At 36.2% G+C, this 20,840-nt stretch overlaps 1 protein-coding gene across 8 annotated transcripts in view; it reads right to left on the bottom strand.

The window, feature by feature from the left end:
• The window catches only part of GRID1 (glutamate ionotropic receptor delta type subunit 1), a 558,755-nt gene that overhangs the window by 90,205 nt on the left and 447,710 nt on the right, over nt 1–20,840 (bottom strand). For all 8 annotated transcript variants that reach the window (XM_072870424.1, XM_072870426.1, XM_072870431.1 and 5 more), the window contains 2 exons: nt 12,638–12,799; nt 11,209–11,328 (listed from right to left, as the gene is read on the bottom strand). In XM_072870424.1, the coding sequence (XP_072726525.1) occupies nt 11,209–11,328; nt 12,638–12,799 (282 nt within the window). The remainder of the gene's footprint in view (nt 1–11,208; nt 11,329–12,637; nt 12,800–20,840) is intronic.

Consider the following 20,840-nt stretch of genomic DNA (forward strand, 5'->3'; position numbering starts at 1 on the left):
CCAGCTCAGCCAGCAAATCTGTGTTTTCTGCTTCACTGGTTACTGTGTTCCTATTTGTGTTCAAATGAAAAAAAAGCTCTAGATGCTGAATGTCCTTTTGGTAAGTTCATCGAGGAAAAGTCCTCCTCTGATCACTCAGAAACCAATCAGAGTTAATGAAAAATAATAACAAACTCTCAGTGCACTTCCCTCATGGTCATAAAGTAAATATTTTGTGCTCTCTTTTGCCCTCACTTGCCCTAATAAAAACATGGAGTAACAACTCTTTAAAATTTCTAGTGAAATTACCTTGTAATATCACTAAGCAAGTTCAGAAAACGTACCAAGAAATACTTCACTCCCAATTATATATTTTAAAACTTAGGAGAGAGGAAAGGAAAAAAGCAGACAAAACTTCAGATTCAACTCCAGAAGTGAACTGCTCCCTTCTCGAGTTTGAACCATGAGCAGCAGTGTTTGTTATACCTAGCCTGAAAAACATACTTTACACCCAATCCACAAAACTATTCATCACTGTCTTAGCAAACACCCTGGAGAAGTCCCAATACTGAATGTTCTCAAAACTTAGATTTTGATAGCATTTTTATGTCAGGATGGCAAAACTACAATAGCAGGTTTCTGAACACACAACCACATGGTTTATGCATTACACAATAATAATATAGTTAACTACCTGGGCAACTCTCAGTATAACAAAACCATAGCCTCCAGGTGCTACTGAAATGTAAATAGCTACAGTGCCTTGTAGATTGGCATTGAATAGCATCTTGAATGAGAGTAGAGAGAATGAGAGAGAGCTCAGTTTAGATTCAATACAGCTCAGACAGCAATCTTGCAAAGCATCTACTAACTTATGCCTTACTGTATTATTAATCTTATGGCAGAATAAATTGCACATAAAGCTTTAAGAAAATTATAGATGGTGCTAGAACTACTCAAACTGAAATGTTCTCATATTATTAAATATCACCCATGCTCCTAGTTACTGGATATTAGCTTTTTTTCCTCCATGTAAGCAATTGCCAATTCTTGTACTTGTCTAGGACTACTTTCTGGTAAGGCTCTAGGGACTAAATGCTTCAGTACCTTCAGTCGCCTATCTGCCCAAGCACTGTTTTTGGAAAGCTTTAGCTTGCTTTGTGAAAGAATACCTATTTTTGCACTCTGTCAACCTTGTGTATATTTGGATAACAGTCCTTACTTAAAAACAAAACAAAACAAATACCCAGGAACTTATATCAGCCAGATACTATCCCTAGATGGTATCATCTCAACTATTTTAAAACATACCCACTTCTCTCATAGCACTGTAACAAAATTTTATCGATGGATAAAATTTTAAGAATTTGAGACTTTATGAAGAACAATGCAGGGAGATATAGCGGTCAACCTGCTAAAGCCAACCATTCACTTGACAGGCTGCTAAAATCACCAGTCTGTTAGTTAACTACGTAACACAAAACAGTCATCACGACTTTCACCACAGACACATTACCCCAGAAAACAGCACATGTAGGAGAAAGGATTTGCCTCCTCACTTGTTTTCTCAACGTTTTGTGGTGGTGGAAGAAACAGCAGGACCAGGCAAGACGGCACAGAAACTTCAGACACAGAGGACTGCGCTGTCCTAAGTAAAGCACTGGGAAGGGACCTTTTGGTGGTATTCCAGTTGAGAGGAATTTACTGCTATAAGCAAGCAAGCCCTCTTTCTTCTCCTTAGTTGTCATATTCAGGGAAACTGACCTTGGCAAGCAATTTTAAAGCAAATAACTGATGTCAGATTTAACTATTTTTATGCTGTTTCTTTTTGTAAAAGAGACCCTGTATCTGTCTACCTGCTTCAGTCAATAATGAGCAGCAGCATATTTCTCCTTAACTCCTCCACTATAACAGAGAGTCCCTGGATTATTCTTTTTTTTTAACTCTTCATTACATCTGCTTTCCAACAAAACCCAATACCTGCAAGGTCTTCAGACCTTGTCAATAAACTCTATGGGACTTTGCAACTTACCTTTTCATAGGAAAGATATTATTGCAAGTGAAGATGTTGGCAGGCTGGAGCTGTTTTACTACATTGAAGTACTCTGTTTCAAAGAGATTTACTTCATGCATTTGAAGAATTACATGATTATACATAGCATCCTTCATCCAATGATCTCAAAGCACAGTACAAAAGTTAATAATGAATACAGAAAGAGAGTTACACCACTGAGTTCTTCATGGCATCTTAAATTCATAGGCAGAATACTCTACTGGCATCCTGCATGCTTTATGCTCTGTACAATTCTATTTATAAAAACCCAGTGGGCTTAAGGCATGCAATCAGATGCTTTTGCAACTTGCAATATAATTTCAGGACAGGTATATAATTGTTCATAAGAGAATTTTGACTGCAAAGGTGATTTTGCCACTTAAGATACCAGGCTTCAGCTCTTCTACATGATGCTTCTGTCTGCTTTACACTGTACTATCAGGATGCTTTCTGAGCCTGCCCTGTCTTCATGAAGTAAAAGCTGTGTGTATGGTCACTGTCAGCAATGTACACCTCTTCTTTGTGATACTCTACTCACCATTTCAGATTCAGGTGTCATTTTAGGTTATTAACATTTTTTTAAGCTCTGCATGACCTGGAATCCAGCCACCTAAGAAATCACCTCTATGCCATTTTCCATCCAGTCTACTGGCAATTATATTTTTCATTTAAAATAACTAGGGTGTGGCTTCCTAGGGCAAACAGGGTGATTCATCTGACAGATTCAACCTCTGGAAATCGTTCCCAATAATCTCCATCAAAAGAGGATTCTGGCGAGCTTCAGTATTCAAGGAGTTGGTGGTGTTGGGGTTTTTTTTGCCCCTTAGGTCTAAGTGGAATTCAAACTTGTTGTTTCATTTAATAGCTGTTTCAGCCTACGGCAACATATCGACAATTGACTTTTTAAATAGTTTCAATATTTTTAATTATTACTGTGTTCTGATCATGTACCTCTTTTATGCTGGAAAATACTTAAAATATATGCATATATTACTATATATTCCTTAAAGAAATATATTTTGTTGCCAACATACAACTTAAAAATATGTCCTGTTAGCAATCATATTGTGGGGGAGCTCTATTATATATTTGTACATCACACTCATTCACATATTAAAAATACAGACATACTATAATCTGATAGCCTGTCACATAGACGTCATGCTCAGAAAGGATATTCCATTTTGAGAGTTATTATCTATGCCTGATACTGCCTCCATTCCAGTAAAAGGATGTTGTCTCAAAACAGAAAATAAGTTTTATTTTATGACATCTGTGTATTTTACCTAAGTATATAAATTCATTCACTCCTATAGCAAGAGATATTGTGGTACTGGACCAGGCATATTTTAGAATTCTTTCCTTGACACATGCCTACATTGATTATAGATTGTACATATTTTAAAGTAAAACTGAGTGTTTTCTGTGTGGTCTGAAAACAGAAAGTCCTCAATTTAAAGGCAGTTCTACCAGGAACTGGAACACCAGCAGACAATCTCTGCCAAATGCTGTTATTTCAGTGAATTAGCCAATACAAAGATGTTTAATCAGAACTCTGATGCCCTTTTGCATGTATCTTTCCAAAAGAGTAAATTGAGGAATTAAGGTTATTCTTTTTTTTAAGTATAATGAAATTAAGGAAGCAAGCCAAAGCAAGTCAGATAGTTTGTGGCACTTTGTGACACAGAAGTTCCTCATGTTCCACATTTGGGCTGACCACTAAGATACCTTGCCATTAAACCTGTCTTTTGAAAACCTGCACGTAAAAGTGTTTACTGGTATACAGTAATATAATCTGGCATGAAATGGCAGAAATAAAAGCAAAAATAGAAGGGGAATTTTAAATAACTTCTATTTCTGTTGTTTATTTTAATAGGACTAAACAGAAACCATAAAATTTTGTCATTTTTCTTAACAAAACTATGATGTAGCATGACCAAACAGCTTAACTACCTGTATTTAAACATCCACTTTTTGACATACTGAATATATCAGAACAATATACAGATGAAGATAACATAGTTATCCTGGATTTTAAAATTACTGCTGAAATAAATTACTTCATAAACTATGCTTGGCACCTACATGTATTTCCAGTTTACCAAATGATATAAGACAACAACGATTAGAAGAATTAAATGCATTTCAAACACTACAGAAAGGAAACTGTGCATGGTCTCCCTCAACATACAGTACTTGCAGCTGTCCTTGACACTGAAATCACGCTACAAATGAAGAGATGTTAGAACTCCTTAGTTTATGTACTTACAAAAGCCAAGATACATCAATTTGAATTGTTAGTTAAAATAATTGAGCTTGTATTTTGGCATTATCATTAATATCTTTCAAACTGATTTTGCTAAATAGATGTTATGCTAAAAAAGCTAGTCTGACACCCAACAGAAAGTTCTTCTGGTTTTGGTGTGATTTTTAAACAACAATCATGATTCAAAGATATTTCTTAGGGCAGGAAATTAAAAAAAAGACTGTCCCTCTTTTCTGGAGTAGTGGGCTTATTGCCTTTGTTAAAGATTGATGCTGTGCAAAAGAGAGTAGCAAATAATCTGTCTTTGGACGTCCAAAAAGGCGAAAAGCATTTGTGAAGCTTTTTTCAAATATTTTCTATTTTCCTTGCTGTTAAGCTCAGAAAATCTCGACCTGTTTCTCTATGGAAATACATTTTTCTTCATAGTGTGCACACTTGAGCACAGAATTCTTCATGAGCTGAGCTACAGAAAGGGGCTTTCTCTTCATCCCATTCTGAATACTCTCCTAGGATCCCTCAATAAATTATAGGATCGTTGATGAAAAATCCATAATTAAAGTTGCAACTGTTTTTAGAAGGCTGGTTTTAGCACTCCTAACATCCCAATTTTGTGCAATATTGCATACGGGTTAAAAAAGAAGATTTTTATACCCAATATTCATTATAATCTGATAAGTATGACATAGTATGTGACTTATGAATTAAACAGAATTTGTAAACATACAGGCAGTGGTGCATGTGGGCTGTGGAAACTTCAGCAGCGTCCTAATTGCTGTAGGTATCCTGGCCCTGCTCATAACTCAGATATGGCTGCTTTTTAAAATCTAGCCTCAAGCTTCATGCTGTGAAAATGTCATATAAACGGTCTTCCAAAGGAGAAGACCAGCATGATCTTATGCTTGGAGGAATTCCAACCAAAATTTGCAAGACATCCCTTTTACTCAGGGTTGACACTGGTATAATTTGCAAATACATACAGCATTTTGTGTTTGCAAATACAAGTAACAGTTTACGCAAAACCAGGAGTCCCATTAGCAACGTTTTCCAAAAACATAAAATAAAATAAAAAAAACTTTAAAAGAACTATGTATCACATATTTGCAATAAAAAATGAATTTCTAAACTTGCTTACCTACTTTTCAGTTAGTGAGTTTAATAATTCAGCTATAATTTTACAATGAAAGCATACTAAACATAAAATATTTCAATTACCAAAAAAACCCCAATTTGCAGAACTTGGGCAAACAGGGACCCCACTTCATTTCAGCAAAAACACTCAGGTTCATCATGGTTCTTCTCTAGTATTCTTCTATAGTTTAAAAATTGATCATAGCCATTTCCTATATGTTCAGCTGTATTTTTCACCATGAATAATTAATCTTATGGAATTTACAAGGAGTGCATTTATTTTTACTCCTCACATCCATCTTGAACAGTAAATTACAGCTAAAAAATGAAGGAGGTTTATTATTTTGAGTAAAATACTCCAGATTCTTCTTCAGTTTGACACAATGTATTTATAGGATGTATTGCAATACTCTTTTTCTAAATTATTCCACCATGACACTCAATCAACTCAAGCAGAAAGAGAAAGTTAAACCAAATATAAATATGTGAAAATTGTATTTTACCCAGAATGAGAGGACTATTAGCCCTTCCCTTTGCAGGGTAACAGGGGATCTTTAGTGATCACAAGTAGCCAAGACTTCAGTCTTACATTTCAGTTGAAAGATACCTTGGCAACAGAGATTAAACCAAATTACTATACCCAAGTGCATGTTTATGAAGTGCTCAACTGTTTTACGTCTAAACTCAGGCCATTTAGTTATGTATTTTTTCCATATGAGTAAAACTGATTCAATTACAGTAGTAACCACCTAAGATAATTCTCTTCAGTATATATCTCTTAGCGGCATATGACACGACTTGGCAATATTATTGCAGATGAAAGCACTTAATACTGCAGACCCCTAAAAATACAGTTCCTTTTTGCAATGAATAAGAAGCATAGGATTTCTCATCATGATAATGAAGAGATTCTGCCTAAAAGTAACAATCCCAATTAAAGCACTGTATCAGACTTCAAAAATCAAGTTTCAACAACTGTGAAACATATCACAAAATTGCTTACAGTGACTTCTGCAATATGCCTCAGAAGTGCTGGAGGAAACAAGTATGACTGTTTATGAAGCAGATGATATTTCAGGAAAATCTAATTTAAAAAAATGAAAACATACCAACTGACAGAAATGAATAACCAATGGTAAACGTTATCATTTTGAACAGAATGTTTCTTATGAAATACAGCATGTGTGTAAACCATTAATTCTGCCTTCATTACAGCCAGCTTGGGAAAGAATTGCAGATTGCTTTATAAAAAATATGATCCCTGTCATAAAACAAACTAAATAACAACATCATTTCACACTTACAGAGGATCTTCCTGCCAAGGATGAAGATGAAGATAATCTTAATGTTCCTTACAGGCATTATCTAACTAAGCCTAATCACATCCCTACAAGGGCAGTTAGTTGTTATGGTAGTCTCTGCATACATGGTCAAACAAGAACAAATAGAAACCTATTGTTTTCACTGTGAGTTAGTGAGTTGCTAGGAATACCATCCTGGAGTCCTGACTCCCTTATTTTTGCTCTCACAGCTGGATCATTAAACTATTATATTGTGCAGAATCCACCCAACTGCAGAAACATAAGAAACATGAACCTGCTCAGAAGTTCTGAAAGTTACAGCAAGGCTTTCATTAATAAGAACTAATAATATAGATGGTTGATAAGGAGGGAATTAATGTATCCCTGACCTCCTTTCCCACTTCATGTCCCTTGTACTGTGGAAGTGGGACATAGTTCTCCATTGACAATGCCAAACAAGCTCTGAAGGGATGGTCTCTCATACAATTAGGAATAAACAGGTTTAAATACCATGATTCATTTAATTTCTTAACGTTAATAGCTAAATGTTTTTGCTAGAGTCCTTTTTTTCTATCAGACTTCAAAACTTTGTACAAAGCAGGCAAGTACCCTAAACTCCATACTACAGATGGGAACAGTGAGCCAACGAAGCAAAATGACATAACGATCACCCCCAGCCACTGCCAGTGCTGGGAATGAACCAAAGGCTCAGGAAGCTTAAGGTAGAAGACAAAAATGTAAACATACAACAGAGGCTTTACACATCCGTGTAGGTAAAAAAATAAATTCCTAAAGGACTAATAAATAAGAATTTAAAAGAGAGAAAAAAGAAGCATATTGGTAATTCTAAATTCAGAGGAAGACGATTCAATGGAGAGTAAGCCAGCAGTTAAGGCTGGTGCTGAATTTGATGCATACACCCTTAGCATGGGAGGTGGACCTAAGAGGTGAAGTGAGAAGAAAGGGGATTTTTTTATGCGCTACAAATGCAAATCCCAAGTCTCAAAAGGTTTTGAATATAATAGCCTATTAGTCTCATTCCTTCTGCTCCATACGCTTCACCTGAACACTTTACACCACTTTTTCTTGTTTTTCCAAGTTATACTTCCTCTGTGTTTCTTTCATTCTTTCTTTCACTCAAATTTCATTCAATTTAAAACTTTAGTGTGGCATCAGCTATTAAAATTTCTTACTTTTTTCTTTTTGATTGATTCTGTTATGTTTTATACATTTTACAGTTCCCTTATCTCTTTATATCCAGTTCTTTTTTTTTTTTTTTTTTAAGTATACAGATACTCAGGTTGCTGTTTTTAAAGGTGTTTACAGACATTAGGAACATAAATCATACTGACAATCATCAAGCACTAGGCATTTAAGCCTTTTCAGTTTCTCTAACAATCTTATCCTTCAACTTCCAAATGCCCTGATAAGTCACCACACTGATCTCTTTTTTAAGCATGAACACACCATGCTTTCTCAACATGTGCACACAGTGAATGTGCACACAGTGAATAGAAGGCAATCACCTGAACCTTTTGTAAAGCAAGGTGGTATACCTTAAGGGACATACCCTATTCTTTTATGTTTAAACCAAAGAAATTAGAGCATTTTCTGAAGTTTCCCTTTTACTAAAGTACAACCGAACAAAGGAAAAAGAAAACACACGCACAAAATACACAAAAGCCACTATCAGTCTTCAGCACAAAAATATGGTGTTAGACTTGTGGAATAAAGAAGAAGGTATATTAAGCGAGCAAATACATATATTTACTTGCACTTATAACTCGACCACAGCTAGTGGAAGGAACAATTGTCTGCAGAAAGACCCGATCTCAGAGCAACTGGGAAGAGTCAAGATGCCTCTACAGAAAGGCCCTGAAAATTCCTGCCAGATTTGGATTATTATCTTGGACATCCTCCTAGGAGTCTTTCTGGTGGAAATGATCCCTGGGAAACTTTCTAAGGGATGTGGAGTATTAAAAGTCCACTAGCTTTTGACTGGATTCCCCCTAAGGCTCAACACTCAATGTTACACTCTTCTGCCCTACTCTGTCACAGATCCTAACTGCAAAGGTTTTTTTGTAGGGTCAGGGCAGGGACTAATAGATACAGATGCTCTCCATATAGGGGAAAAGAAAACTATGCAGAAAGAACCCTCTGTTTTTCACCAAAAATGTGTTCCTCCACAGCTAAATCTGAGGAAAGGCTGATATGGAAACAACTGACAATAAATCAGAATTGATCTCTCACTCAAGTAATATGAATGAGACAAGCATGACTTTCTGAGCTTTTAAAAGTAATTCTGAGCTGTAACATAATTTTGCTGCAATAATAAAAAGTCAGGCTGTCTAAATAATTGAATACCAGTAGTTCCGTGGTAATTTTGCTCCAAGAAATATCATCTCTTCCAAGTTCTTCTATAGACTTCTCTAGCATATTGCTGACTTTTTACTCTCTATATATATTAGGCTAAAAGGATCATTTTCAGAACTTCTTTTTAGCTCAGAGTAGTATTCCACAGCCAGTAGCTTTTTACCCATTTGGAATTATACTCCCTTTCATTTTGGGAACTGTATAATGTTCTGCATTTAACATCCAAAGAGTTAAGCCTGCCTATATTAACCACCTAATCCTAAAGTAGCACATTAGGGATCAAAAGTGATCAGTAGTATATTAGTTTAGCCATTTTAGTCATTTTCCTACTTAGTCATTTTACCTGTTTATTTGCCTTGTGGTCCCTTTTGAGTGATATTTTAGCTATCTCTGCTTCACACATCTGGATTATATCTCAATTTGGTCAGTGTGCTACACATACTGAAGTGAGACCTTTTTTATATGCGTTACCATATTCGAAATGTACATTAGAAAAAAAGTAATAATGTATACTCACATATCATAATCTCACTTTAAGGCCTCAAACCTGTTCTGAGTGGTAATCATGCCAATTTTACTGAAAGGCAAATCGAAGCATAAGCGATTATGTGACTTACTCAAAGTCACTTGGGAACTCTGTAACAAAATGGAACCAAACTCAAACACCCCATGGCAGCCATCTGCTAGGGGTAACACAGCGCTGACAGGACACTCATGCTTTTCTGTAGTGGCAGCTGGAAACACAGCAGGATAGTCCACAGCATCTCACATGGCACCAGATACTTCTGTTTTGCATACTTGTGCACAAAGTGAGGGGCATACTTCTGTTTATGAACCAGAATTGCTTCCTAGACCCCCTAAGCCAATTCCGTTTTATTAAATAGGCAACACTGTTTCCAAAATTAAGATAATTTTTCATCATTCAGGTAGCATTTGGAACTTAGACTTCCTCATTTGCAGTAGAAATCTTCTAGAAATGAAAGTGGACTGAGAAACAGCTTTTTCTGGTCATTACAATACAGGAGGGTGCCTAGCCAATCTGAAGTCTTCAGAGACATTTTTTGGCAACATAAGTTTTTCAATTATATCTCCTGGAGCTTTATGCATTTCAAATACTTCTCTTCCTTCTGTTGAATTTCTAATAGATATTGCAAGCCTTTGGCTCTATGTCCAGAATCCTCATGCCAAATTAGACGCTGAAAGAATCTCAGGTTTAGCTATTTAAGATGATAATGTAAACACAAGTTATTTGCTTGTTTTTCCATTTAGACTCATGTAATTCAGATGAATCAAAACAAAACACAGAAACCAATGGTCAAACGAAAATAGAAAATGTCATAAATTTTAATTCTTCATGGAATCCTCTTCAGCTCTGCTTAATGTAGGACCCATTGACCATACAGTGGTAACGTCTGTATTTCAGCCAGCTGACCAGTTTAGGGACATTTTGTCCATTGGAACCTCACTGTTCAATTGAGAGTTTCAGGTATTTTCAGAGCATCCCCTCTGCATGAACATGTTTGGGGTTCCTTCTCAGACCATGACTATTTATGTTAGTAACCCCATAGAACCACTCTAACTGCCTTCTCATCCCCACCAGTCCTTGTTCCACCAGCTACCATTGATAGGTCATCCTTTACTTTACATGACATAGCATCATCCATTTTGGAAATTATCTTCTCTAGAGTTTTTTTATTTATCTCAAATTCTTGCAGCAGCTATACTTTGAAACTTCTTTGTGTGTTTAGGTAATTTATATTCTCAGTTAGCTTCCTTAGTAAGACAAGTGACAGTTATATCAATTATATCTTAATTAACAATAAAATACATGAGCAGAATTGTGCAGTCTTTGCTATTATGTTCACAGTATTGTTATGGCACTGCATCATTACTGCACATGTGGAAACAACTTGCAGGACTCCTGCCTACCAATATAAAATTAGCTTTCAGGATTTACGTGTAAGATATCAGAAAATATTTCTCTTATAGTAAATTTATTCCACAGTGTAGCACTAATTCATTCTTAAAGAATAACATTTTCTCCTGTGAAGTAGAATGTATATTATTTAGAGAAAAACGAAAGAGAGAAAGAAACAGCATATCTTTACCCTCCGCACATCTTTGCCAAATGTTTCACTGTAGCTAGTGCCCAGTATTTCAAATTGAACATAGGGGTTGGCACCATCTTCTCTGAACTCCATAACACCAGTAAGCCCAGTTATATGGCCCTAAGGAAATAAATTTCAGAAATTTTAGAATAGAACAAATTTGCCATTATAAACACTCCTCTTCATTAAAGGTATGCCAAATCTACTTTGAAAATGTTTACAGTGAATTTAAATGTGGCAATTACATGTTCTTCAATAGCTCAAACACAGCACCAGACAAAAGACTTTTTTTTTTTTTTTTTTTTTTTTTTTGAGAAAATTACTTTAGCACTAACACATCCACTGTATATTGTGGAAGAAAGCCATCAGGTCCTCATCGTTCACAGAGACAGGCCCCAAAGAAAAGGTGAAGGACGTTGGTGGACCGTGAGACAACAGCCCTTTTAGTGTAACTGAGGGCAGCAGGCTTAGTTCTGGGGTTAAATACAAAGGCATGAACTCCAGGTCCAAAAAAAAGACTATGCCTACTGTGCTCCCAAGAGACGCATGAAGAAAAGATAAAATTTTAGGTATTATTAAAACCTCTTTGTGACAGTATCACAGAGTTTGATTTTGGGTTTGTAGCAAAGAAGCTTGAAATTACACTAAAGTTTGAATTAATTTAGTAACAAAGGATGGCGTCATTAGGACTGGTCACAGCTTAACATAACACTTGATCAAATTGCATCATTTTACTACAGGGAAACGATTTCATCAATATATATGGGGAAACAGGTGGTTTTTTTCCAAATAATTGCTAAAGTTAGTATAGTAAAAAATGAGTATTTTTTCCACTAGTATTTGTGATCAAATAACTTTCATATAAGAAGTTATCATGCATCTGCAAAGCCACAGTACTGTCTATATCTGAGTAATTCAACATGCTGCAAGACAGTGTAACTGTTTAGCAACAACTTAGCTAAATCATATCCCTTTTACGTTGGGCTACAGCACACAAATAGATACTTACCAATACTCAGCTAACTTACGAAGCTAGTTGAGCTGTAGTAAATGGAACATAAGTCTTAAACCTTATCACTGGTTAGCCTCTTGAGCTCCTTAACTTCTTCTCTTGGGGAAATTATTATGATGCATGCACACATCAATTTTTATGACTATTCCTAATCACACTACCTCCGCAGAAGGTAGCTATGAGAACAACAGAAGTAGAGCACACACCACTGGAGCAACACTGCAGTGTGTATAATTTGTTTGTAATAAATCATTCGCTTGTTTAATAGCTGTAGATCATTCCTAGTAGTTTTAAATGGCTTGCAATAAATCAAAGAAAAGTTGAATAGAGGTCAAAAACTTCTTCAAAAGCTAATCTCAAGTAGAAATGAAGCAACTTTTTCAATTGCTCACACGATTGTATTTTGTCTATTCTCACCTTCTTAATAGTCTCTAGCATGGATCGTCCTCCATTCCAAGGTTTGGTGGATTTCCTCATGCAGTTCAGACTTGCCATGCTGTGCCATTTCCTGTCCTCCAGTTTTCTGTGGAAAGCATTGGCCAGCATGAGCACACTGTCATACAGGTACAGGTTGGAAACCTGCAAACAATAATAAGAATGAGCCTCTTTGTTTATTTGAGCATCCTGCCAAAGAAACTGTAAAAAACAGCAAACAAACCAACCAAACCAAAACAAAAGGAGACATAAGTAAAAACTAAAAGTTGGGTATGCTTGACATGTTCAACAGTCAAGGCAATTCAGACAAATACGAGTGCTCACTCCCACCTTCTTTCCTGCTTGGCACCTGGGCCCTTCTGGCCAAGGGACTCTGTCACACTTGCATTGCCTGTGCATTACCTTTACCACTGCAATGCAGTGCTGTAAAGATGTAAGAGATCGCAATTCAAATATAAACTCAAGCTATAGAAGGAGTACAGCTATCTATCAATGAAAGACAAGGACTGCTATTTTGTCAGTCTTTTCAGCAAGGAGAAAAAGGTAGAATGGAATTAAGTTCTTGTTCTTTTTGTTCATTTGAGCAATCTCCTTGGTAATTTCTGGCACAGCAAAATATAATACTAATGCAACTGTTTAGAACAGAGGGAGGAGAAATGACTATTATTTTGGTCTTATCATCTCTCCACCAAATATGCAGGAGACTGGTTACTATTCTACTTTCTCTGGAGCTATTGATTTTAGCCTCCTTATTCTTCAATTTACATGAGAGATAAAGAGAACAATAATTGACGACAAAGGCTCTAGTAAGAACACCACACTAGTAATGCTCAACTATGTATTTCATTTTTCAAACCAAGACATGGCCAGCAATGCAAGATCAGATCTTTGACAAGCAGCGGTCTCCACCGCAAGTGGTAAAACTTTAGCAGTGGAAGTTGGCTGAGAGAAATTATTTTAAAAAAATAATTAGATACTCTCCACCTGTTTCCAGAGTTTACATGCACTTTTCTTCAAACCTGTGCACAGATTCAGGAGTAATGATTTACTCTTTACTAAACTCAAATCTCCAGTTAGCATCAGTTGCCAGATACAGCTTTTTTTTAAATTATTATTATTAAAAATATATTCTCCTAGCTGAAGGCTTTACTCATGATGATCCACAAATTTGCCATTTATCTTTTGGATTTCTCTAATTGACCATAGAAAATGATGCCTAGAGACCAGGAAAGGGCTACATGTGGAAGTTAATGCAGCTGCATGCTTCCTATAAAAATATCACTCAGCTGTGAAAGCTTAAACATGTATTACTGTTGCGTCACTGGTTCCAAGTAAACTTCTGATATCTTAAAGTTCCTAATCTTCAGAAACAAAATGTTTCATGTTCCATAATCTGGAGTTTGACATAAATTGAGAACCTAGGCACTTTGAAAAAATCTTCTAGTATAAGTAAATCTGAACAAAAAGATACATAAACAAAAATTCATTTTGAAAGAATAGAAATAGCAAGAAAATACAAAAAAAAGAGGTTGAGGATACCCACTTTTTTAAGTGACTAAACATAAAAAGGGACCTTAATGTGAAAATAATGCAAAATCTATGAGATACGATCACTGAGAATCTCTCCTATCTGGCATTGACATCTTTTTTCCCTTCTTTTCTTTCCAGCCCTCCTGAACAAGCAGTCCACATCCCCTGTATTTGCTATTTTATCCAGTTAGTCCTTTTCCTTTTAAAAAAGTTTCCAAAGCAGCTACTTTCCAGATTTCCTCTATTTTTAAGAAAAGTAAGTAGCTAAAGAGTTAATAAGAGTCCCAGCAACTAAGTCTCTTCTGCTCAGTTGCATTTGTCTCCTTACTCTGCAGATATTTTCCAAACTTCAAATAAAGCAACCAAGCGAATCTTTATTATTCAACAGGGTACTTTTCCTCTTCTGTGTTAAGCTACTCTCCACAAAAAGAAATCAAAACAAAACTCCAAACCCACAAAATAAACCACCCCAAACCATACACCACAAAACCCACTTGCTTAAAAGTAGATTTTACATGCAAAAGGAAAAATGCCATTTCTTATGTGCCATCATGATGGTCTTTGCTGCCCATTGAATTTGATTTTACACCCCCACTTTTAAACTGAAAACTCATTGTCCTGGACAACGTTGCCTTGGAACCGCCACAAATCAGAAATGCTTTGCATTCTCTCAGTTTGGCGCTGTTCTTTTTCAGTTCTGGAAAACTGCAGCCTCATTTCCAAAAACGGTTTGCTTGATTTACTAGCAGAGAGCTCTAGGGCAAAATATAAGATGTACTTGGGTACACTGCTTTCCTTCTCTTTCTACTTTTTATGCTCTTAGAGAAGCCACCACAGTTCTGCATGTATAATGGACTGAAGGCTTAAGAGAACTGCTTTTGAAGATCTTAGCCTACGTGGCCATGCATCCAACTCAAATTACCTTATGTTGCAGAGCAAAACAAAAACAATCTTGTGTTTACCAACCTAATCCTCATAGTTCAGCTAGACCTGTCACGGATTTTGTATCACTATTGTTTCATTATTTTCTTTTGAAAGAATGATATAAACTGAGCGACAGCAAGAAAGGGTCTGCATAAGAGGAGTTTCCCCACTACTTATTTCCTTCTGTCATACATATGGAGGTATGTGCCAAGGCAGAAGAAAATGTTGCAGAAAACACAGCAAGCTACTTTTTGTCATGGAAAGAATATTCTGCATGTCCTGATGTACATACTTATCCACTGGTATTTTGCCACTCCAATTGTCTTCTACTGAAAGCCTTGTCAAAAAAAAATGAGTATATGGTACTTTTTAATCAGCAAAATTCCTTTTTTTCATATAATCACACTCCAAGTATTTACTCCAGTAAAAATGACATGTGTGTATTACTACATTTTACCCCCTACTCACTGAAGAGTCAATATCCTATGAAAGAGTAAGTTGAATTTTATTCACACAATCAACACTTCTTTTTTAGAATAGAAAATATACAAGCTAGGAAAAAAACAGCAGCAAAACCTCCACAACCAAGGCTGGATTTGTAATATTAAGAAAACAAATTATTTTTTTAATTATTATATTTGTTCAGTCTGCTAGTTAAGCCATAAATTAACACAAAAAATAGAAGTCCACCCTATTAAGAGCAGAACCCTTTAAAATTTACAAAGCATGACTTAAAGCAGCTGGTTTTGCACAGTTATCAGCATGTAGCCAGTGTGTTTATTTAAAATAGGCAGGATGTTCACATGATAGTAGTGTTTTGGTAGTCCTCTAGGTCAAGAGTCACTTCTTTGAATTGCAAAAAATAATGAAGAACAACCAAAAATATCCTGGTGACTTAGAAAATAATGTCCTTTTGATCCTTCACAGTGTGCAGAGCAAACCCCAGCTCCTGAACATCCAGAGTAGTATAGATTGAATGTCTTTGCCTAGTCCCAGATGGGAACTAGCTTTATGCTAGAAAACAGAATTACAGAACCAGGTTTAATCTGATGTCTGAGTAGTGTTGTGTGAGTGTAGCTGATAATATTCACTTTCTACCTGAATTCATTATTATGTATGCATTTTCTTGTAGAAAAAAGTTACTTAAAACAAGACACAGAAATTCTGGCCCGATCTCACAGTAAATCCAGGGCTATAATAATTTCCTTTATTTTCTATTATATTCATTTTGATACAGCAAAATCTCTGCATATGTACCAGGTTGCATTTGCAACATGAGTTTGCTGTAACCTCCAGAATAGCGGTACTGTGAAAAGAAAAATGGTTCAGTGGACAAAGCCTGTATACACTTGTTACTGCAACTGCACACGTTTTAATTTTCAGCTATCAAACTCCCTCTGAACACAAACATGACCACTGAAAGGGAATTTGTGAGATACCCGAGGGATCAGCTGTACTTTGTTTCCACCAGTGCTGTCAGAGGCATGAGAAAATAGTAAATTTAAAAATTAGCCTTCAGGTAGCATTCAGAATTGGTAGCAGAGCAAGAGAGAAGAAAAAACAAGGCAATATACTTGGTTACTTTGGGTTTTCCAAGCTCTGTAGCATTTTTTAATTCCCCTATTTATATATTCACAGGGAGAACAGAGGAGGGAAGTACATATATCTGCCTGCAGGGATTCCCCTTCATATAACAAAAATTCCTAGATTAGAACAAAGTATTTAATTTCTGTCCTGTTTGAAGGAAGAAACAGTAATTTTCAGTTCCTCTTTCACTTCATTTCTGAGAGCTGTAAGAGCTAGAGGTATTGTGACTGAAATGCTTTTTGATCTATCTGCTATAAGAATGATGGTGACTGTTTCATCAATATATTAAAGAGTATGCCCTGTACATGAGTATTTTTAGGCATGTTCTGGTATATCTTCTGAAAAGTATTCCAGACTTTATGAACCTTTATTTTGCAATGACGAAAAGATCCACCATACACTAGTAGAGCAGAGCAGAAATTTTCAATGAGAGTGGAAATGTCTCCCTATCACATTATTAAATGTCATTTTATAAAGGTTTTCATGTGAATCTCATAAGATTTTCCAGAGTGATTTTACTTTTAAAGTTATATATGAAGGTAGCTTTCAGCTCCTTCAGAGGCACTAATCACAGACAAGTGCTCTTCTGGGAAGGCCAGCAAGCCACAAAGACTGACCCCAACTTCTGAGTTGCCAGCAGAGCCAGCAGTCTAGCCAGACAAGACCACTGAAGAGACCAGCTGGGAAGACAAGCTGACACTCAGATGCCACTGCTTCAAAAACTCATTCCCCAGCTGGGCATCTGTACCCTGCTGCTGCCAAAATCACCCTGTGAGTGGCCACAGCAGTCAGCTCCAAGGATGAAGCAGATGGAAGAGGAGCTCAGACCGAGCTCAGCCTGCCAGCAGTAGAAACGCTTGCTGCCTGGGGAGTGATATCATTGTGCTTGTGTATGCACAAACCAGCATGCCCTAAAACTGTGTTTCAACTTTCAAAGTTCAAGTACTGCCAAACACAGTTATGCACTTGTGTCTCTAATGACAGGATGCACCTTACTAGGAACAGTGAAGGTCAATGGTTTACTTATGGTATAACGGCATACTTAGTAGGATATTGTTAGAGTGGAGAGACTGCAAGTTTGACCTATTTCATTTTCTTAAATTAGTTTGCAAAGTTTAGTTTGTGAGACTTTGTGTGAAAGCCTATGTTTTAAATACATGCTTCACTGCTCATGGAGAACAAAATCACAGCCAGCAGTCTGGTATTCATGAGAAAACCAGGGTCAAAAAACAAATGTTCATTAAAGACTCAAATGTCAGCTTCAAACTTCCAAAGGGCTATTTATTATCATTGAGGCAAATGAAAGCCTGAATAAAATTTTCCTAAAACCACAGAAAAACAGACCTCAATTGTATATTTATTCAAGCCTTCTGACAGTAAGGAATCTAACTAGTGTATTATTCAGTGCTTTGCCCATTATAGTTTTAAGTATCTCAAAGATTTCTTTGGAAGACTGCACTCTCAGAATCTTTTTTTTATTGATAAGCAGCTTTTCTTTCCTTTTTAATTTTTTTTCCTTTTTTACTGAGTTACACATCTCACACCACTTTTCCCTACCTATAGCTTCTGTTCTCTGAATGCTCACTGTCCTTCAGCTATTTATTATGAGTATTTATCATAATTATGAATGTTTTCTTACTCAGTATGTTTTATAACAACATGTTAACAAAAATACCAGGCCTGGATTACCCTGTAATGCTTAAGCTTGTTAGCTGTAGGCATTAGCTTCACTCACTAAACGTCTCAAGAATTTGGGACAGCTAACACTAACTGTCCAGGGAAAGTCTAGCAGGCGACATTTGATAAAGAAAACTGAACACAACTGAGAGTCAGACAGGAGGACAAGAGGTAATACTGGAATTGCAAAACAGAGTATAAGATTATCATTTTACCCTACCTCATTTATAAATAAAAATGGGTGCAAATTAGGTTTCAGAGGCAATAAAAAATGAAAACTGGAGGAACTGACCCTTTCTTCTAGCCACTGTTGTCTGCTCCCTGATAGAGCACTGAACAAAAATTAAATGAAATAATTATGGAAACAGAGAACTCCAGTAGTCAAAAGAGGCAGTCTGAGCAGAGAGGAAAAGCTCACTCCAGAACATACATGGGGTTCCAGCCTCCACAGTGCTCACAAAATCCCACATGGTCAGAGGACACCCGTGGTTGTGTGGGGTTTTTTAAACCAATTCTTCTGATACTGCACCTTGTATAACACACATGCCATCAAGCTTCAGGGAGAGATTATGCTGTGCAATGGGCAGTAAAGTCAGTTCAAGGATACTTTTCATTCTTGTGGTACTCAGAAACAGTTTCACTGTAACTGAACATCTGGCCAAAATTCCAAATTAAACTTTGCTAAAGAGACATGCAAATATAGGTTTGTAATGAAAGAAAAAGAAAAATGTGGCTCATCAGTCCTTTATGGGAGAAAGTAAATGCTTTAATAGGGCTTAATCAATATTTACTGCCCCCAGTAGCACTTAACAGCTGTGTAATAACAGCAGTGTAAATAGATCAAATGAGAGTAAGGCTATTTAGTTGGACAAAACTGCGGGATCAGGCCCTTAAGTTTAGGCAGCCAAACACATCTCCAAAAAATAACTCCACTTACAGTAGCTAAATCACAGTCATTCCTGAAGAGAAGACAGTTCATAAATAAAAACACAGCTCTGTAGGAGCAACTGCTAAGAGATGCCTACAAAGATATCTGATGGTCAAGTCTTTGAAGAATGAAAATTTTACACAGGGAGAAGAGTAGCTGTTTCAATTAATACCCTCCCACACTTCTCAACATCTCTTCTTCAAATATGTCAAAGCAATGCCTGGAATAGTTCTTCAGTAGAGAGGCTGGACTTTGAATCCTGTGAAGAATAACCTCATTAATTTTGTGACACAGTTTGCTGGGGTTTTCTTTTTGCCTTTTTAATCCTACTATATATTTTGGACCATGCTAATGATTTCAGATACACTGTGTCCCTGTAGTATGTTTTAATATGAATAGAATCTCATATAGATTGAACTTATTAACTGTATAAATGGTAAATATGGGAAGAAGCAAACGGTAATGGGAATTACATTTCTAAAGAGAAATCTTTCTTCAAAAACATAAACAGAAAAAAATTTGATTTTGAGTTTATGAACACATCATGAATAATGTGATGAAAGAAAAAAGATTTTCATCAAAAATCAAATTTGTAGACAGGCTTCAAAACTAATATTTAAAGGGGAAGATTTTGGAAAGAAGCAGGTTATGCATTAAAATTTCTTCAAATTGACTCTGTAAGACTACGTCTGAAATAATCTAAACAGTTTAATAGCGGTAATCCCACTAAACACCATTCAAATGCCATGCAGGGATACATACTAGGTCTATCTAGGACTAACTAGATTTAACTATAAATCCTGAAGTGCTTCAGTATTCTGTGGCCAGGTGAGGCAATACTGACAACACTGATGACCCAAACCACAGCATACTCATCGCCAATGCAAGACAGCAAGTTCTAAACTGTCTTTTTTCCATTTACAAAAAAGTAAGAGAGACGGACACAGAAAATCATATATGAAGAATAAGAAAGAGATAAATGTAGTCCTCTGAAGTCAAATAAAATGACCAAGACAGGAAACTTTATAAAGCTTTTTCTCCAGTTGAAGCAGAAACCCGGCTGGGTATATTATACATGCAAGAAATAAGGGCATGAGCAAAATTTTGACAAGTGGGTTGATAGAATAAGATTGGATTCCACAAAGCATTCAGAACAGATGAGTTTTTGGATGAGCTTGCAGAACAGCCTGATCTTTAAAAGCCTTGTCAGAATGCCAAACTGGGATGATCACCCAGTGAAAAACAACTTTCCAGGATACGGTACTAAAGACATTGAGAACAAAATCATTCCAAAAATATTTTCATTAATTTAGCCAGAACAAAGTTAATAATCCACAATGTAAATGTTTCTTTCTTTACTAGCTTGTTAAAAACACTAAATTCTCCCCTGTAAAAATCTTGCAGCTAGAGGCTGACAGAGATTAGCTTATTCTTCCTCAAAGTCATTAAATAAATAATTAACCAACAATAGCTGGTAAGTTACCTTGACAACAAAGAATTATTAATATGAGATTGCCCAAGGGAGAATGAGCCAGGGAT

The sequence above is a fragment of the Ciconia boyciana genome, chromosome 8 (assembly GCF_034638445.1).
Source record: "Ciconia boyciana chromosome 8, ASM3463844v1, whole genome shotgun sequence".
Classification (NCBI taxonomy): Eukaryota; Metazoa; Chordata; class Aves; order Ciconiiformes; family Ciconiidae; genus Ciconia; species Ciconia boyciana.